Raw genomic sequence first — 20,029 nt, 5'->3', positions numbered from 1 at the left:
GTTCTTCTTCCACCATCTCAATCCAGTGATGTGCACGAGTGCCTCGGGTCTCTCCAGGGACTTTTGGCTGAAGCAGCAGCGGGAGCCATCAGCTGCTGTCAATCACAGCCAGTGAGCTAATGAGGAGAGAGAGAGGGGGAGGGCCAAGGCTGTATGTCTGAATGGACTCGCAAAGCCGCAGCTCGAGAATGAGCCCGCTTGGGTGACACCATAACAAGCTGAGGGCCCTCAGCAGGAGGGAGGGGCCAGGAGTGCCGGGGGGGGGGGCTGAAAGGAGGAGGATCCGGGCTGCTCTTTGCAAGTCCATTACACAGAGCAGGCAAGTATAACATGTTTATTATTTTAATTACAAAAAACAATAAGAGTTTAATATCCCTTTAAGTAATTTCACTCATATGAATTATCGGGTGCTGCACAAGGATGACTTTCCTAGTAAAATATTTCCCGCACTCTGAACATGAATAGGTGAATTTTTTTGATGAGTAAGAAGAGTATTTTTTAAAGGGAAACATTTCCCAAACTGTGAACATTAAAAAGAATGCTCACCTGTGTGAATTATTTGATGTCTAACAAGGTCTCCTTTATGAATGAAAGCTTTTCCACACTCTGAACATGAGTAAGAAGGCTCATCCATATGAAATCTTTGATGTTTCACAAGGATTCCTTTCTTAGTGAAAGATTTCCCGCACTCTGAACATAAATAAGGACATTCACCTGTGTGAACTATCTGATGAGCAGGAAGAGCAATTAAAATGGGAAACATTTCCCGCACTCTGAACATGAATAAGGAAGCTCACCTGTATGAAATCTCTGGTGCTCATCAAGGTTTTCCTTATGTGTGAAAGATTTCCCCCAATCTGAACATGAATATGGATGCTCATTCATGGGAATTTTTAGATGTATAACAAGGTCTCCTTTGTTGGTGAAAGATTTCCCGCACTCTGAACATAAATGGGGGCGCTCACCTGTGTGAATTCTCTGGTGTCTAACAATATGATCTTTTTTTTTTAAAGATTTCCCGCACTCTGAACATGAATAGGGACGCTAACCTGTGTGAATTTTGTTATGTTTAACAAGAGGATCTTTTTTTTTGGAAAGATTTCCCGCACTCTGAACATGAACAGGGATGCTCACCCGTGTGATGTTTCTGGTGTTGCACAAGGATTTTTTTTCCTGAGTGAAAGATTTCCCGCACTCTGAACATGAACAGGGATGCTCATCCATGTGTAGTTTCTGGTGTCTTTGAAGATTAAATTTCTGAGTGAAAGATTTCCCGCACTTTGAACATAAATAGGGTTGCTCACTTGTGTGACTTTTCTGGTGTTGCACAAGGTTTCCTTTCTGAGTGAAAGATTTCCCACTCTCTGAACATGAATAGGGACGCTCACCTATGTGGAGCTTCTGGTGTCTTTGAAGATTAAATTTCTGAGTGAAAGAATTCCCGCACTCTGAGCATGAATAAGGGCGCTCACCCGTGTGAACTCTCTGGTGCCGAAAAAGTTGTCCTTTGTTGGTGAAAGTTTTCCCGCACTCTGAACATGAATAGGGGCTCTCATCCATGTGGATTTTCTGATGTTTAGCAAGGTCTCTTATATAAAAAAACCCTTTCCCGCACTCTGAACATGAGAATAAATCCTCCCCTTTGTCAACCCCTTCATGAGGTAAGGAAGATTCCTTGGGATTAGAAGGATCTGTTGACCTATCTTCAGTGTGAGATCCTAAATGGATATTTGCAATCATAGTATGTGATTGGTGAGAAGATTCCCCCTGATCAGAGGGATCCATTGATGTCTCCGGACAGGAAGGTCTGTGATGGATATTTTGTGTATTTGGATTTCCTCCTGGAGGATCCTGTATGATGACATTATTATAGCACAATAATAATATAATAGGTCTCTCTGAGGTATTTCTGGACTCACATCCATCTGTTGGAAAGAAATGTAAAAAAATGTCAGTTGGTCACAAATAACTGGAGTTTTAGCCCCTCCTCCCCGTCAGTGGAAATGCCGATCTCACAGTCGGGCTCCTGTACTCCCTCCAAAATCAGAAAAGTGTTCACACCGAGTCCATCCCGGGCCGGGATAGCCAGATTACAGATTACACCCCAAAAGCTGAAAGGACAGGACAGGAAAACACCCGGAGGTCGAAACAGGAGACTGGAATTAGCAAAAGCCTACATGTTACCCGGAGGCTAAGCTTTACATACAGGCGCAATATACACCTTATTGAGGTGAGAATATAGAACACCTAGATGTGACACCTGGTGGAGGCAGCAAGTCACAACACCCTTATTTCTTGCATGAGAGCACGTTTACTATTCTTTGAAGCTATTGAAGGGAATTGTACCTGATTTTTGGATTTTTATAAATGGACACCTTGAACAGTGCACTTTATTTATTTATTTCAGAAAGCACAAAGCACCTTTAATTGGTTTTGAAACTCCATCTATATATTTATACTTTATTAACGGATTATTTATTTACTGATTTTTTATGAAATTGAAGTACTCAGCACTTTTTTTGTATAGAAGATATATTGTAATGGTTTATTTACATTTTAATTTGTTTGATCACCACGGCATAATTTAACGAATACACAATTTTATCACAGGAACACGTCTTTATTTTATATATTCACCATTTTAAGCCATGTTTTAAGCCACACCCTTATAAGTTACATTTCCACTTCTGAAGCGCACCACCCACCCAAATTGCACTATTGTATTGACTGGTTCCTGGTACCAGTATTGTGGTGCAGCAGCAGGAAGGGAAACATATACGACCTCGGATAGCGCAGGAACCACCCATACATATAAGACTGTCCTACAAACTGCTGTCTCCTGCACTCTGCTCTACTTATTACTGACCCCCTATACACTGCTCTACCTACTGCTGACCTCTATACACTGCCCTACATTTAGGCCTAAAACTAGTCGATCAAGTCAGCTTGCAGTACCAGCTAGATCTCCACCTCTCAAAGGTTGCCTACCTACAGTACAGTATCTCCACCTCATTTGTTGGGAACATGACGTTATATTGAGGAATGGAGATGGACCTTTCATATGGTGTACAGTATCTCCTCCTCATTTGTTGGGAACATGACTTTCTATGAAAGAATGAAGATGGACCTTTCATATGGTGTACAGTATCTCCTCATTTGTTGCGAACATGACATTATATTGATGAATGGAGATGGACCAGTATTTGTGTATAAACTATTCATGGATATTAAATATTGTAAAACTCCACACTCCATGAAAATTGAATAAATAGAAAAGGTGGTAGGAAGACTGCACTTTACCTACCGGAATATAAAGTAATGAATTTGATGCAATCATGTGAAGCATACAGTACAAGAAGCATGTGTTTAGTGAAAAATTACATGAGCAGATCAATACTCGAGATGTGCCAACTCCAGTGCACCACCAATGAGGCCATACACGATTACAGGTCCTAAAAGTACCCAAAAGGATGGAGATGGCCAGTTTGGCATGTATTACAACTCACCACATGGCAAAGATAGGAATCATCACACCTACTTTGCAAGGCCTTGCACATCATGGTTCCAGGCACAGTCCCTAGGAGGGTTCTATTTTGCAGTGGGCCCCAATGTAGGGGCCCAGCCACGTGCCAAGGTAACTTTACTTGGAAAACCTCTGTCATCCACCACCGCCATGCTCTCTGCCCAGAACCGGCTGCTCCTTCTTATCACACTTCACTAGATGACATCAAGGTAAATTGTAAATTCTGTTCCCCAGTTCTCCCCAATACACTGTAAATCACCTTCTCTTCCAAAGTAACACTGGTGGTTACTGTTAGCCAATAAGTTCTTCAGTGAATAAAATTATATTTACAGTTCTGTCCAGGTTCCATATGAATGATATACAGAAATGCAATTGCATTTCCACTCTCTCTCTCTAATACCAATGTACTGGATTTGGCTGAGCTGTGCGGCGTTGTTCATAACTTTTTTTTAGTAGACAAACACATATTTAACCTTTTAGAAACTGCCTACAGGATGATGTGAAGATCTAATAATTATCTAACATTTTTTCTTAAAACTACAATCCTTATACTCAGAAGAATAATGAGACTGTGACCGATTTCTTCCATTGTCTCTGTTACTTACTTGTGTTGATAAGCGGAGAAATGTCCTCCTGTTCACTTTTCATAATCATCCCAACCTCCTCCGTGGAAGGCTGATCACCCCCCACATACATCTCTACTTCTTCTTCTTTAACCTCAGTTTTTATATCAATCTGCTCTTCACCCTACACCAAAAATAATGGAAAAAATCTACTAACGTCAATTAAAGACAGATAGAAAAGACACAAATGACACGTTACTCAGTATGTACCCTACGTTGGAAGAACACAAGGAGGAAGAGGACTCGTGATGACATTTGACTGAGCTTAAAACTCACAGAGAAAAGGAATGTATATTAAAAAAATATAAAATGAGGGATGAAAAATTTAGGGCGCTCAAAGGAGCTAGAAACGGGGATGAGGGGGGTGTGGGTAACAAAGGCTGCACTTCAGATATCAAAGTAAAACAAGAGACTACATAGAATAACGTCATCTCATGGCTTAGAATACATATTTAGGTCAAGATGCTCAGTCCTACCTACCTTATGGTGAGGGATGGTGTGATTCTTTGGTATGGAATCCCAGGAACACAGAGAAGGGGGAAATCTCTCACCCTAAACCCCAAAGATGAAAGAAAAATAATTAAATAGAGCAAGAGATTTCATAGAAAAATATCATCTCATAGCTTAGAATACATTTGAGGTGTAATTGCTCAGTCCCATCTACCTGATTTTGATGGGGAATGGTGTGATCACCCTGTGTGGAATCCCGGGAATACAGAGGACCAACCTCTACCATAGACTGGTGATCCCCTAGCTCTTCTTTTTCTACTTTAACCTCAGCTTTGATGTCTTTAAATTCTTCACCCTAAACTCCAAATATGATAGAATGTACTTGTAAAAGGTAACAAGAAATGACATAGAAGAATGTTATCTCAAGGTGTAGAATTCTATTTGAGTTCTAATTGCTCAGTCCCACCTACCCGACAATGGTGAGGGATGGTGTGATCTTCCTGTGTGGAATCCTGGGAATACAGAGGACCCCCCTCCTCCATAGACTGCTGATCCCCAAACATCTCTTCTTTTTCCACTTTAACCTCAACTTTGATGTCTTTCAGTTCTTCCCCCTAAACCCCAAATATAAGAGAACAGAAAAGGAAACAAGAGATGAAATAGAAGACTGTTATCTCGAAGAGTAGAATTTTACAAGGTATTTGGGTTCTAGTTGCTCAGTACCACCTACCTGATGATGGTGGGGGATGGTGTGATCTTCCTGTGTGGAATCCCGGGAATACAGAGGACGGGGACATCTCTCTGGTGGGTTCCCATTACTGGATCCATCTGTAGGAAACACACACACTGACTGAATACATTGTTTCTATGTGTTTATCAGATGATGGGGGATCTAGGTGGATCCTCCGTACTGCTCTCTCCTTTACAATAAAGTCTCCTCTTACCCGGTGATGTGAGGGGTGGCTGATTCTCCATCATGATGTCCTTGTAGAGATCCCTGTGTCCTTCTAAATATATTATGTTATTACCTTCTCTGCTGCCAGTTCTAAAAACGTCTTCTCTTTACTTCCTCACAACTCACCTCACCCAGGATGTCCTTTTTCAGACCCCCTAAAACACTTCCTGTTCCTTAGTTACATCACTTCCTGTCTTTCTATCACTTCCGGGTGCACCTGACATCACTTCTTCTCCAGCTGTGGTTTCACTTCCTGTGTCTATGCAATCACACTCCTCCTGTCTCCGTGTTCTACTCGATATAATAGGAAAAGATCTTCATCTCTATATTTATTATGTGTCTGTTCTCCAATCCAGCAACTCCAGATGGGCAGTTGGATAAATGGCTCAATATTCACAATGTAACTGATTTAAAAATCAGAAGATCTGGATGGACAGTTGGATAAATGGTTGTATATTTTCAATGTATCTGGTATCTGGTCTATAAACCAGGGCCCTGAATGGCCAGTTTAATACATTTTTCTATATTTATTTATGTAAATGGTCTATAAGCCTGAGTCTCTGGATGGACAGTTGGATAAAATGGTTCTATATTTAGGATGTATCTGGTCTATATACCAGAGGTTCTGGATGGACAGTTGGATAAATGGCTCTATATTTATGATGTATCTGGTCTATAAACCAGAGGCTCTGGAGTAAATTTTTGGTAAATGGTTCTATATTTAGGATGTATCTGGTCTATAAACCAGAGGTTCTGGATGGACAGTTGGATAAATGGCTCTATATTTATGATGTATCTGGTCTATAAGCCAGAAGCTCTGGAGTAAATTTTTGGTAAATGGTTCTATATTTAGGATGTATCTGGTCTGTAAACCAGAGGCTCTAGATGGACAGTTGGATAAATGGCTCTATATATAGAATGTGTCTGAACTATAAACCAGAGGTTCAGGATGGATTAACAGTTGGATAAATGTCTATATTTAGGATGTATCTCGTATATGAACCAGAAATTCCTGGATTGACAGTTGGATTAATGTCACTATATTTTGGATGTATCTGGACTATAAACCAGAGGCTGGGTGGACAGTTGGATAAATGACTGTATATTTAGGATGTATTCGGTGGAAACCAGTTCATGTTTAGAATCGCTCACTGGCGCGGGGGGGTGTGTTCCGGGAGCGCGCCCCCGGAGGCGCGCGCTCGCTCCCTAGAGCCTCACAGGCTAGTGACGTACCCATACGTCACTTTGCCTGTGAGGGGCTGACTGCCGCCATATACAGTCGGGCGGCAGTCACAAAGTGGTTATACAAGTTGTACACTCACTACTTTACATTGTAGCAAAGTGTCATTTCTTCAGTGTTGTCACATGAAAAGATATAATAAAATATTTACAAAAATGTGAGGGGTGTATAGGTTCCCGTTTTTGTTTCAATCTAATTTGATTCGTTTTTCCAAGCAAAATTATAATAAAACATATCTAAATCTTTCAATACTACAGTATTAGGTCTTTATTACATATTAACAAATACAAATATAGAACAATGGTATACAGTAAATATAAACTAGAGAAAATATCACAAAGTTATTTTTGGAGAACAAGGTTCAGGCTCGTTTTCCATCTCCGGCATCTCTGAGGGAATTGGAAGGATTTTTGCATGAAGAGTGGTATCAGATTTTATTATCCACCATCCAAGGCTCATATTTGTCAATTCTTAGGAGAATTCAAGGCGTATTGGATACCAAATGTGGTCAAGCACCATATTAGGTAATGATTTCATTATTTTGCCTGGGGTTTCCATAATTTAGTCCATCCCCGGTACTGTTTACTTTTACATGTAGTAACATGACACTCCTGAATTACGGAAAACACTCCAAGCGGCCCGTGTACTAGAATAATTATCCAGTCTATCATGCTCAACTGCTAGTATAGATTTCAAATTCATGATAGCATCTAAGCTACCCTCTCCATTCTAAAATGGATGGGATCCCAGAAGACTTCCAATGACGAGGTATGACAGCCTGGCCACCATCAGAAAATTATCTAGTTTAAAGATCACAGCATCATAAACATCAGAAGTATTTTTGGGTTGGGCTATATACATCCACCGGTTACTCTATAACAACGGTCGCCAACCACTGCTGGTCCACGAGAAAATGTTGAAAGCTCTCCTCCACCATCCACACCACATTCTCCGACAGCTTTCTCTCCACCATTCATACTACATTCTCCGACAGCTCTCCTCCACCATCCACACTACATTCTCCAACAGCTCTCCTCCATTATCCACACTACATTCTCCGACAGCTCTCCTCCACCATCCATAATACATTCTCCGACAGCTCTCCTCCACCATCCACACTACATTCTCCGACAGCTCTCCTCCCACCATCCACACTACATTCTCTGACAGCTCTCCTCCCACCATCCACACTACATTCTCCGACAGCTCTCCCCCTCCATCCACACTACATTCTCCGACAGCTCTCCCCCACCATCCACACTACATTCTCCGACAGCTCTCCTCCACCATCCACACTACATTCTCTTCCAGCTCTCCTACCACTATCCACACTGCATTCTCCGACAGCTCTCCTCCCACCATCCACACTTTATTCTTTAGCAGCTGTCCCTCCACTGTCCACCCATTCTATGAAAGGTCACCCCCACTATCCGCACTACATTCTCTGGCAGTTCTTCTTCCACTATCTCCATCCAGTGATGTGCATGAGTGCCTCGGCTCTCCAGGGACTCTTACTCCACATTGGCTGAAGCAGCAGCAGGAGCCATTGGCTGCTGTCAATCACAGCCAGTGAGGTAATGGGGATAGAAAGGGGGGCGGGCCAAGGCTCAATGTCTAAATGGAGCTGCAGCTGGGGAACAAGCCTGCTTGGGTGACCCCATAACAAGCTGAGGGCACTCAGCAAGAGGAAGGGGCCAGGAGCGCGGGGGGGGCTTAGAGGAGGAAGATCCGGGCTGCTCTGTGCAAAACCATTACACAGAGCAGGCAAGTATAACATGTTTGTTATTTTAATACAAAAAAACAATAGGAGTTTAATATCCCTTTAAGAAAGCTCACCCATATGAATTATCTGGTGCTGTAGAAGGATGCCTTTCCTAGTAAAAGATTTCCCGCACTCTGAACACGAAAAAGGATGCCCACCCATGTAAACTCTTTGATGTTGCACAAGGTTTCCTTTCGTAGTGAAAGATCTCCCACACTCTGCACATGAATAAGGACGTTCACCTGTGTGAATTCTCTGATGTTTAAGAAGGGCATCTTTCTCAGTGAAAGACTTCCCGCACTCTGAACATGAATAAGGACGCTCACCTGTGTGAATTTTCTGATGTTTAACAAGAACTCCTTTCTGAGTGAAAGATTTCCCGCACTCTGAACATGAATAAGGACGCTCACCTGTGTGACGTTTCTGGTGATGCACAAGGTGTCTTTTTTGAGTGAAAGATTTCCCGCACTCTGAACATGAATAAGGAAGCTCACCCGTGTGAATTCTCTGGTGTGCATGAAGGCTTACTTTACGAGTGAAAGATTTCCCGCACTCTGAACATAAAAAAGGACGCTCATTCGTGTGAATTCTTTCATGTTTAACAAGGTCTCCTTTGTTAGCAAAAGATTTCCCACACTCTGAACATGAATAAGGACGCTCATCCATGTGACGATTCTGGTGATACACAACATGTCTTTTCTGAGTAAAACATTTCCCACACTCTGAACAGGAATAGAGACGCTTACCCGTGTGAATTTTCTGGTGTCTAGTAAGCGCTCCCCTCTGAGTGAAACATTTCCCGCACTCTGAACATGAATAAGGACGTTCTCCCGTGTGAATTCTCTGATGTATACCAAGAATGCTTTTTTTATGGAAAGATTTCCCGCACTCTGAACATGAGAATAGGTTCTCACCTTTGTGAACTCTTTCATGGGGTAAGGAGGTTTCCTTAGGATTAGAAGGATCTGTTGATCTATCTGCAGTGTGAGATCCTAAATGGATATTTGCAATCATAGTATGTGATTGGGGAGAAGATTCCCCCTGATCAGATGGATCCATTGATGTCTCCGGACAGGAAGGTCTGTGATGGATATTTTGTGTATTTGGATTTCCTCCTGGAGGATCCTGTGTGATGACATTATCTTCTGACTTACAATCAGCAGATAATAGAAGATGTCTCTCTGAGGAATTCCTGACATCACAGCCATCTGTTGGAAAGCAATGTAGAAATGTCAGTTGGTCACAAATAACTGGAGTTTTAGCTCCACCTCCCTAGCAGTGGTGAGTAAATATATATGGGGGTCTGATAAATGTGTTCTCCATGTAACTAGATATATATATATATATATATTTTTTTTTAATGAGCCAAATGCCCCCCCGGTTCGGTTCGCACCAGAACGCCATGAACAGAGGAAAAGTTTGTTCAAACAAACTAACTCCTTTGAAGTCTATGGGACTCGAACCTTGAAAATCAAACGGCCTCATTTTGAAGGCTTAAATGCAAGTTATTGCCCTAAAAAAAGTGTATTTGGGTTCGGGTACTGACCTGGGGAACATGTAGCAATAAAAGAAAAATTTTTAAAAATGATCGTTTTTAAAAGGAGCACTGATTTACTGATTTTAATGAGGCTTAAAGTGAAACGATAAAAATTACAAATTCCTTCAAATATCGTGCCTGGGGGGGTCCTCTGAATGTGCCTGTAAAGTAGTGCATCTCTATGATGTATGTAGCCTGCTGCACTAATACTGACATTTCTAAAGGAAAACATGTCATATACAAATATACTTACAAATATCAAATCGCATGTACTTGTCATAGAGGTGCAGAAAAATTGGTCCTTAGTTGTTGGTGGTGCCTGAACACCACAACCCCTCGCAGTTACTCTTGCTGGGCGCAGGAAAGGGCCTTGCTGCTAACAATTCCATATAAATTTGAAAATAGCATATACTTGTCATACAGGTGACAAAAATTGGGCCTTTGCTGTTGGTGGTGCCTGGACCCCGCAACCCCTCACAGTTACTCTTGCTGGGCGCAGGAACGTTACCTGCTGGTAAGAATTCCATACAAATTTGAAATTGCATGTACTACACAGGTGCCAAAAATTGGGCCTTTGGTGTTGGTGGTGCCTGAACACCGTAACCCCTCACAGTTACTCTTGCTGGGCGCAGGAACAGGACCTGCTGGTAAGAATTCCATACAAATTTGAAATCGCATGTACTTGTCATACAGCTGCAAAAAATTGGGCCTTTGGTGTTAATGGTGCCTGAACACAGTAACCCCTCACAGTTACCCTTGCTGGGCACAGGGACAGGCCCTGCTGTTAAAAATGACATACAACATTTACATTGTATGCACCTGTCATACAAGTGCAGAAAAATTAGGACTTGGGGGTGGGTGGTGACCTAAACCAAAAATGTTATTGGAAGCTAGCAGAATAAAGGTAGAGGAATAGGATAGGCAGCATATGCAGTCTTCAAAGGATGGCAGACCTCTAGCAAATTCAATCAGTTACATCAGCATCAGGGGCTTAATAGCTCTTGTTGATCCAGGACTGGTTAATTTTGATAAAAGTCTGCTGGTCAACAGAGTCTGTGGATAGACACACTCTTTTGTCCGTCACAAAACCTCCAGCAGCAATGAATGTCCCTTCGGAAAGCATGCTGGAAGCAGGACAGGCCAGGAGCTCCATTGCATATTGAGCAAGTTCTGGCCTGTGGTCCATCCTCAAGACCCAGTAACCCAGAAAGGTCTCCAAGTCTGCTTATGCGCCTAGATAATCCTGCACCATATGGTGGAGACGCTGACGATGGTTGCTTAAACCTAACAGCGCTGGGTGCTGCTGAGGACAAAAGAATGTTTAAAAGGCATCGGTCAGCCAGCCGCCTTCTCCACCGCTCCTCTTTTGGCTGAACAATGCCTCAGAAACACGTCCAGAGAATGTTAACCTCCCAGTGTCTGGAAAGGTGGTACACAAATTGTTTTTCAAGGCCTCCTCAAGATGTTGCATCCTATGTTCCCTCTGCGAAAGCAGGATGAGCTCTGCAACTTTACCCTTGTAAGGTGGATCAAGTAGGGTTGCCAACCAGTAATTATCCCTCTCCTTCATAGCACGAATCCTCAGGTCCTTTCGCAGGCTTTGCAGAATCAGGGAACCCATGCAACGTAAGTTGGAGGAGGCATGAGCTTCTGAGTTCTCTGGGTCACTAAAGATAACATTGTCAGCAGGAGCAACCTCTCCCCACCACGTACAACTCCTGGGGTTTCTGGGGTATCAAAACCATCCCTTGAAGACTGCTGTATGCTATCCTCTACATCCATGCTGCCGCAATCCTCTTCATCCTCTGTGTTTTGTGTCCCTGCAAGGATATCTGCATAAAGGGGGCCTTGTGAGGAAAGGAAGTCCTCCTCTTCCTCCCACTGTTCTGCCTCAAGTGCCCTGTCCATGATTCCACAAAGCATGTGCTCCAGCAGGTAGACTAGAGCAGTGTTTCTCAACTCCGGTCCTCCGGGCACACTAACAGGCCAGATTTTAGCTATCACCTTGGGGAGACGCAGACTAGAATACTGCAATCACTGAGTAGCAAATGATATCACCTGTGATGTATTTCAGTTTTCTTGCAAACCTGGCCTGTAAAGGCCCGTACACACGTACCGATCGTCCGCAGACAAGCGTCGGCCGACGACCGATCTGCCGATTGTACGCTTGTTAGTATGATGCCTCCGACAGCCGTCAGCGCACATTCTGCCGACAAGAATCTGTCATGCAAGCATTAAAATTTTTGTATGCCGACACCAGAGCGGCCGATTGTTCGCCAGTCAGTACAGAATTCGGCCGACAGACCGCAGATTTGCAAGACTGGGCATGCTCAGAAAAGAAAAAACACAGGGAAAGTTAACTATTACATGACATCACTTCTGCAGTCGGCTGTAGTCGGCGGACAAAATTCTTGTGCTGTCTTTGCACTTTTCAACAGACACCGACAGCCCGGGGACAAAAGACGGCCGATCGTTCGCCGACGATCGGTACGTGTGTACGGGGCTTTAGTGTGCCCTGAGGACCGGAGTTGAGAAACACTGGACTAGAGGGATAGTGTCACTGATGCATGCATCATCCCTGCTCACCATCCTTGTGGCCTCCTCGAATGGTGACAGGACGATGAATGCATCCTTTATCAAAAGCCACTGGCATGGAGAAAAAAAAACAAGCTCCCCTGACCCTGTCCTTGTGCCACACAGGTACTTATTGATGCTGCCGCATTGCCAATGTTGAGTTCCACCTGGTGGGCATGTCACAAATGAGGAAGTTGGTGGGAAGGTTGAATTCCCGTTGAATTTCAAATAAGCAAGCGATGGCATGGTATGAACGCCGGAAAGGGCCACAGACTTTTCTGGCCTGCCTCAGGAGATCTTGGAAGCCCGGTTATCTGGTCAAGAAACACTGTACCACCAGATTTAGGACATGTGCCAAGCATGGAACATGTGTCAATTGTCCCTGACGGAGGGCGGAGAGAAGGTTGGTGTCATCGTCGCATACAACCATTCCTGGCTCAAGCTGTCATGGCGTCAACCATCTCTGAGCCTGCCCCTATAGAGCTGACAGAATCTCTGCCCCAGTGTGACTCCTAGCCCCTAGACAGACAAATTCCCGAAAGGGAGCAGAGTCTACCACAGGGGTAGGGAACCTATGGCTCGCAAGCCAGACATGGCTCTTTTGATGGCTGCCTCTGGCTCGCAGACAAATCTTTAATAAAGGGGGACGTGCCCGGACGTGAGCCGCGCTGGACGCGTAGTCCCATAGCTCTGCCGCGTCTACCACTTCATCTAGTGCCATCCGCGTAGCTGTGCCCAGTGCCAAGGAGATTTCTGCACCCATCGACAGTACACTTTGTGGGCTAACCACCGCTAGCCTCAGTTAGTCTTTGGGTGACCAGATTGCTGCACTACGGACCCCGTGGCCTACTCGCGGTACCGCCGCTGGCTCGTGTGCTGTGCATCTGAGGGCCTTGGCAATCACTGCCCAGTAAGGAGACCTGCCATCCACTTCCTGTGCCCTGACAGACACGATCTCCTTCCCCTCTGACACCCGGGGACCCGCGGTAGCTGCCTCTCACATCCACTTCTGCAGCTTTCAGCGTCTGGCCGCCATTTTCTCAGGGCCTATACTCACCTCCATCACTCGCAGGCCTGCAGGCGCTTCATTGGATACCTGCCTGCTCTGCTCTCTTCCCGACCGGACTCCAGGCACTTTCACATGGCTCCATCTACTCACTGTATAGCTGTGGCCCATGAATATGAATACTAAATAAAGGTTCCCGACCCCTGAAATATAGTGTATGGCTCTTGCGGAATTACATTTGAAAATATGTGGTGTTCATGGCTCTCTCAGCCAAAAAGGTTCCCGGCCCCTGGTCTACCAGATGAAAAGGCAGCAATTGTATTGCTAGCAATTTGGCCAGGCTAGCATTAAGACGCTGAGCATGTGGATGGCTGGGACAGTATTTCTTTCTACGGTTAAGCAACTGGGGTAGTGAAATTTGCCTGCTGCTCAAATCAAGTGGTGGTGTACTGCTAGCACATTGGGTGCAAGTCTCTGTGCTACTCATTGCTATACCATCATCCCTCTCAATGCAGGTATTTGAGAAGACATGAGGTATAGGATTAGAGATCCCAGATGAGAAGCAAGGTGCAGCATGCTTGTTTTGATCTTGTGGCTCTTTCAGTGGGGTTGCCAACGGACTGCATGTCAGGTCGTCATATGCCTTGCCAAGAATGTGGTGCCCAAGCGGCTGGTGTTCTGGCCACGCTTTATCCGCTTCAGGCAGATGTTGCAAACAACAACGCTGCGGTCTACTGCACATGTGCTGAAAAAACCCCACACTAATGAACTTTTGGGAGTCAGCGGGGAGTTTGCAGCACCCTGCTTCTGTGGAGCTCTGTGCTGTGATGCAATTGGTTGGCTACTCCTATGGTGGCCCCTGAAGCACATCCTGCCTCATTGGAGTTGTGCCTCCTCCCCCCCCCCTCACTTTCCTCCTCTATCCAGTCAGGCACCCAAGTACAGTTAGTGACCTCATCATCCCCTCCCTCCTCGTCACTGGAGCAAACTTGGCAGTATGCTGCAGCTGTGGGAACATGACTGCTAGTTTCCTGTCCGACATTGTGACCCCCTCTCTCTAGGCTGACGTTATTCCATTCATCAACCTGGGAACCAACATCATAGCTTTCAAATTGCTGCGCATTCTCCAGCAGCATGTCACTGATACTATGATCGAAAAGTTCAGGTGACTCCTCCGTGCATGATGATGGGGCGACAGGAGTAGCTGTGGAGAAGGAGCCTGTGGAACGGGCCGCTTTGGTAGCTGCGGTGGAAGGCAAACTACTGTGAATGTGGGTGTCAGAGGACGAGGACGGCTTATTTATCCACTCCACCAACTCTTCCACATGTTGTGGCTGAATAACACAGGCAGCACCGAAAATAAAGGACGGGCGTGCCCCGCCTGCAGAGGATGCACCATGTCGACTGTGACCACCACTTTTCACTGTGGACACAGAGGCTGCTTGCCCTCTTTTCGTGGCCTGTGAGCATCTGCCTCTCCTTGTCGGTCTTTCGGACATGATGTGAATAGAGATCAATATAGGGTATACGCAACTGACTGATAGATACTCAATGACCTGATATGATCTAATTAATAGCCATATATATAGATAGAGATCAGATCAATATGGGGTATACGCAAGTGACCGATAAAATACTCAATGACCTGATATGATCTAATTGATAGCCCTATATATAGATAGAGATGTGATGGATATAGGGTATACGCAAGTGACCGATAAGACACTCAATGACCTGATATGATGTAATCAATAGCCCTATATATAGATAAAGATCAGATCGATATACAGTATACGCAAGTGTCCGATAGGATACTCAATGACCTGATATGATCTAATTGATAGTCCTATATATAGATAGAGATCAGATCTATATAGGGTATACGCAAGTGACCGATAAGATACTCAATTACCTGATATGATGTAATCAATAGCCCTATATATAGATAGAGATCAGATAGATATACGCAAGTGACCTATAAGATACTCAATGACCTGATATTATGTAATCAATAGCCCTATATTTAGATAGAGATCTATGTATGGTATATGGTCTATGGTATGCACTACTGAATATACTTCACTATCTGATCTCTTAACTTGTAAAAAGCACAAATCTCTCTCCCTGGCCTAACTGCTAGCAATGTCTTACTGCACTGTCTGAAAAACTGCAAAACACTCTGCTCTCCCTGCCTGAAAAACAGGATCCTTTCCCTCCCTATACACACACTGAAATAAAAGGAGACTGTGACCCGTTTCTTCCATAGTGTCTATACTTACGTGTGTGGATAGGTAGAGAAATGTCCTCCTGTTCACTTTTCATAATCATCCCAACCTCCTCCGTGGACGGCTGATCACCCCCCACATACATCTCTACTTCTTCTTCTTTAACCTCAGTTTTTATATCAATCTGTTCTTCACCCTACACCAAAAATAATGGAAAACATCTATTAAAGTCATCTCAAGGCAGATATAAAAGACACAAATGACACGTCATTCAGTATGCACCCTCTTTTGGAAGAGCACAAGGAGGAAGAGGACCCGTGATGACATGTGACTGAGCTTAACCACTTTACCACTAGAGCATTTTGCTGTCTTACGTCTGGGCCACTTTTTGCGATTCGGCGCTGTGCGACTTTAACTGAAAATTGCGTGGTCGTGCGACGCCGTACCCAAACAAAGTTTACGTCCTTTTTTTCCCACAAACAGAGCTTTCTTTTGGTGGTATTTGATCACCTGTGCGATTTTTACTTTTTGCGCTATAAACAAAAAAAAGAGCGTTTATTTTGAAAAAATAACAATATTTTTAACATTTTTTTATAGGAAATTCCCCCCAAAAAAGATGTAAAAAACAATTTTTTTTTAAATTTTTGGCCAATTTGTTTTCTGCTACCCATGTTTGGTAAAAAAAAAAAATCGCAATAAGCGTATTTTGATTGGTTTGCGCAAAAGTTATTGCGTTTACTAACAAAGGGAAAGATTTATGTCATTTTTGGTGTTTTTCTTTTTAACGCGTAATGGCGGCGATCTGCGATTTTTTTTGCGGGACTGCGACATTGCGGCGGACAGATCGGACCCCTGACTGACATTTTTGACACTTTTGGGGGTACCAGTGACATTACTGCAGTAATCAGTGCTATATATATGCACTGTTACTGTAAAAATGACACTGGCAGGGAAGGGGTTAATTTTATTGGAGAGGGAGGGGTTAATGTATGCCTGGTGCTTACTGACGTGTGGGGGGGGGAGGTGACTGAGTGAGACAGGGACAGATCGGATGTCCAGCTATGCTGAACAGTCCGATCTGTCACTCCCTGTCACTGAGGAGATCCGCCCGCTCTGTTTACACAAGCGGGCGGATCTCCAAACTGGATTCCACGACGATCGGGGCAGAGCAGCGGCGATCGCCGCTGCTCCTCCCCTGGCCCGACTCCCGCTGTGACTGAAAACAGCGGGAGCGCGCCTCCGGCGGCGCGCGAGCGCTGCCTACAGGGGAGGAGTCTGGCGACGTAGGTCTACGTCGTCAGACCTACAAGAGCCACTTTGCCGCAGTAGTACTACGGTACTCAGCGGTAAAGTGGTTAAAACCCACAGAGAAAAGGAATGTATATTAAAAAAATAAAAATGGGGGATGAAAAATGTAGGGCGTTCAAAGGAGCTAGAAACGAGGATGGGGGTGGGGGGGGATGGGTAACAAAGGCTGCACTTCAGATGTCAAAGTAAAACAAGAGACTACATAGAATAACGTCATCTCATGGCTTAGCATACATATTTAGGTCTAGATGCCCAGCCTTACCTACCTGATCATGGTGAGGGATGGTGTGATCCTCCTGTATGGAATCCCAGGAACATCGAGGAGGGGGAAATCTCTCACCCTTGACACCAAAGATGAAAGAAAAATAAAAAAATAGGAGCAAGAGATTTAATAGCATAATATCATCTCATAGCTTAGAATACATTTGAGTTGCAATTGCTCAGTCCCATCTACCTTATGATGATGGTGAGGGATGGTGTGATTTTCCTGTGTGGAATCCAGGGAATTCAGAGGACCACCCTCTACCATGGACTGTTGATCCCCAAACATCTCTTCTTTTTCTACTTTAACCTCAACTTTGATGTCTTTCAGTTCTTCGCCCTAAAATGCAAATATGATAGAACATATTTGTAAAAGGAAACAAGAGATGACATAGAAGAATGTTGTCTCAAGGTGTAGAATTCGATTTGAGTTCTAATTGCTTATTTCCACCTACCTGATGATGGTGAGGGATGGTGTGATCTTCCTGTGTGGAATCCCGAGAATTCAGAGGACTCCCCTCCTCCATAGACTGCTGATCCCCAAACATCTCTTCTTTTTCCACTTTAACCTCAACTTTGATGTCTTTCAGATCTTCACCCTAAACCCCAAATACGATAAAACAGATTTATAAAAGTCAACAAGAGATTAAATAGAAGATTGTTATTTCAAAGCGTAGAATTCTACAACGTATTTGAGTTCTAATTGCTCATTCCCACCTACCTGATGATGGTGAGGGATGGTGTGATCTTCCTGTGTGGAATCCCGGGAATACAGAGGACGGGGACATCTCTCTGGTGGGTTCCCATTACTGGATCCATCTGTAGGAAACACACACACTGACTGAATACATTGTTTCTATGTGTTTATCAGATGATGGGGGATCTAGGTGGATCCTCCGTACTGCTCTCTCCTTTACAATAAATTCTCCTCTTACCCGGTGATGTGAGGGGCGGCTGATTCTCCATCATGACCTCCTTGTAGAGATCTTTGTGTCTTTCTAAAAAAATTATAATGTTGTTACGTCCTCTGCTGCCGGTTCCAAAAACATCTTCTCTCTACTTCCTCACCTCTCAACCAGGACTTTCTTTCTTAGATGCCTAGATAATTTCCCATTCCATAGTTACATCACTTCCTGTAAATCTATCACTTCCTGTCTACATCTGACATCACTTCCTCCCCAGCTGTGGTATCACTTCCTGTGTCTGTACATTCACACTCCTCCTATCTTCCACTTTCTACTCGATGTATAGGGTTGCCACCTCATCCCTTTAAACCAGGGCACGCATTAATTACATAGGTTTTGAGGCTGATATAATACACATAAGGCACAAAGTGAGTTTAATTACCTCCCAATCAGCCACAGAACCTGTGTAATTAATGTGTGTACTGGTTTAAAGCGGTTGTAAACCCGAAAAAAAAAAAAAAACATGCAAGACAAAGGCATAATGAGCTAGTATGCATCGCATACTAGCTCATTATGCATTACTTACCTTAGAACGAAGCCACGACAAGGACCCCCGGACATCGCTGCGGGAGCTGCCATGATCCCTTGGCGTCTCTTCCGGGTTCGGCGGCTCCGGCGCTGTGACTGGCCAGAGCCGCGATGACGTCACTCCCGCGCATGTGCGCGGGAGTGATTTTCTGGCAAGCTCCCGGCAAGGAAAACGGAAGGTCCCCCCCAGACCTTCAGAGTGCATGCGCCGCTCGCGTGAGCGGCTGCATGCACTGCAAATATCTATTAATTGTACCTACAGGTAAGCCTTATTATAGGCTTACCTGTGGGTAAAAGTGTCAAAAAGCGGGATACTACCGCTTTAAAGGGATGAGGTGGCAACCCTAAGAAAGAAAAGATCTCCATCTCTATATTTATTATGCGTCTTTTCTACAATGCAGCAACTCCACATGCACAGTTGGATAAATGGTTCTATATTTAGGAAGTATCTGGTCTATAAACCAGAGGCTCTGGATGGACAGTTGGATAAATGGTTTTATTTTTAGGATGTATCTGGTCTATAAACCAGAGGCTCTGGATGGACAGTTGGATAAATGCTTCTATATTTATTTAGGATGCATCTGGTCTATAAACCAGAGGCTCTGGATGGACAGTTGCATAAATGGTTCTATATTTAGGATGTATTTGGTTCATAAACCAGAGGCTCTTTATGGACAGTTGGATAAATGATTCTATATTTAGGAGGTGTCCGATCTATAAACCAGAGGCCCTGGATGGAAAGTTGGATAAATGGTTCTATATTTAGGATGTATCTGGTCTATAAACCAGAGGTTCTGGATGGACAGTTGGATACATGGTTCTATATTTAGGAAGTATCTGGTCTATAAACCAGAGGCTCTGGATGGACAGTTGGATAAATGGTTCTATATTTAGGGTGTATTTGGTTTATAAACCAAAAGCCCTTCATGGACAGTTGGATAAATGGTTCTATATTTAGGATGTATCCGGTTTATAAACCAGAGGCTCTGGATGGATAGTTGAATAAATGGTTCTATATTTAGGATGTATCCGGTTTATAAACCAGAGGCTCTGGATGGACAGTTGGATAAAT

The 20,029-nt window shown here is 43.9% G+C and overlaps 1 protein-coding gene across 1 annotated transcript; it reads right to left on the bottom strand.

Annotated features, from left to right (window-relative positions):
* Window positions 1–377: 377 nt before the first annotated feature.
* On the bottom strand, window positions 378–18,063 carry LOC309564415 (uncharacterized protein; the record flags this gene model as incomplete). Its single annotated transcript, XM_082269045.1, has 7 exons — window positions 17,920–18,063; window positions 15,950–16,091; window positions 8,628–9,761; window positions 1,389–1,640; window positions 798–941; window positions 547–690; window positions 378–451 (listed from the first exon to the last, which is right to left on the bottom strand). Exons 1-7 carry the CDS (start codon window positions 18,010–18,012, stop codon window positions 378–380), a joined length of 1,983 nt encoding a protein of 660 aa, XP_082125171.1. The 5' UTR covers window positions 18,013–18,063.
* Window positions 18,064–20,029: the final 1,966 nt, after the last annotated feature.

The sequence above is a fragment of the Pelophylax lessonae genome (genome assembly GCF_965119305.1).
Source record: "Pelophylax lessonae genome assembly, chromosome: 9".
NCBI classification, from domain to species: domain Eukaryota; kingdom Metazoa; phylum Chordata; class Amphibia; order Anura; family Ranidae; genus Pelophylax; species Pelophylax lessonae.
Note: the sequence above shows the minus strand (reverse complement) of the source record. Positions and strands in the feature narration are given on the sequence as shown.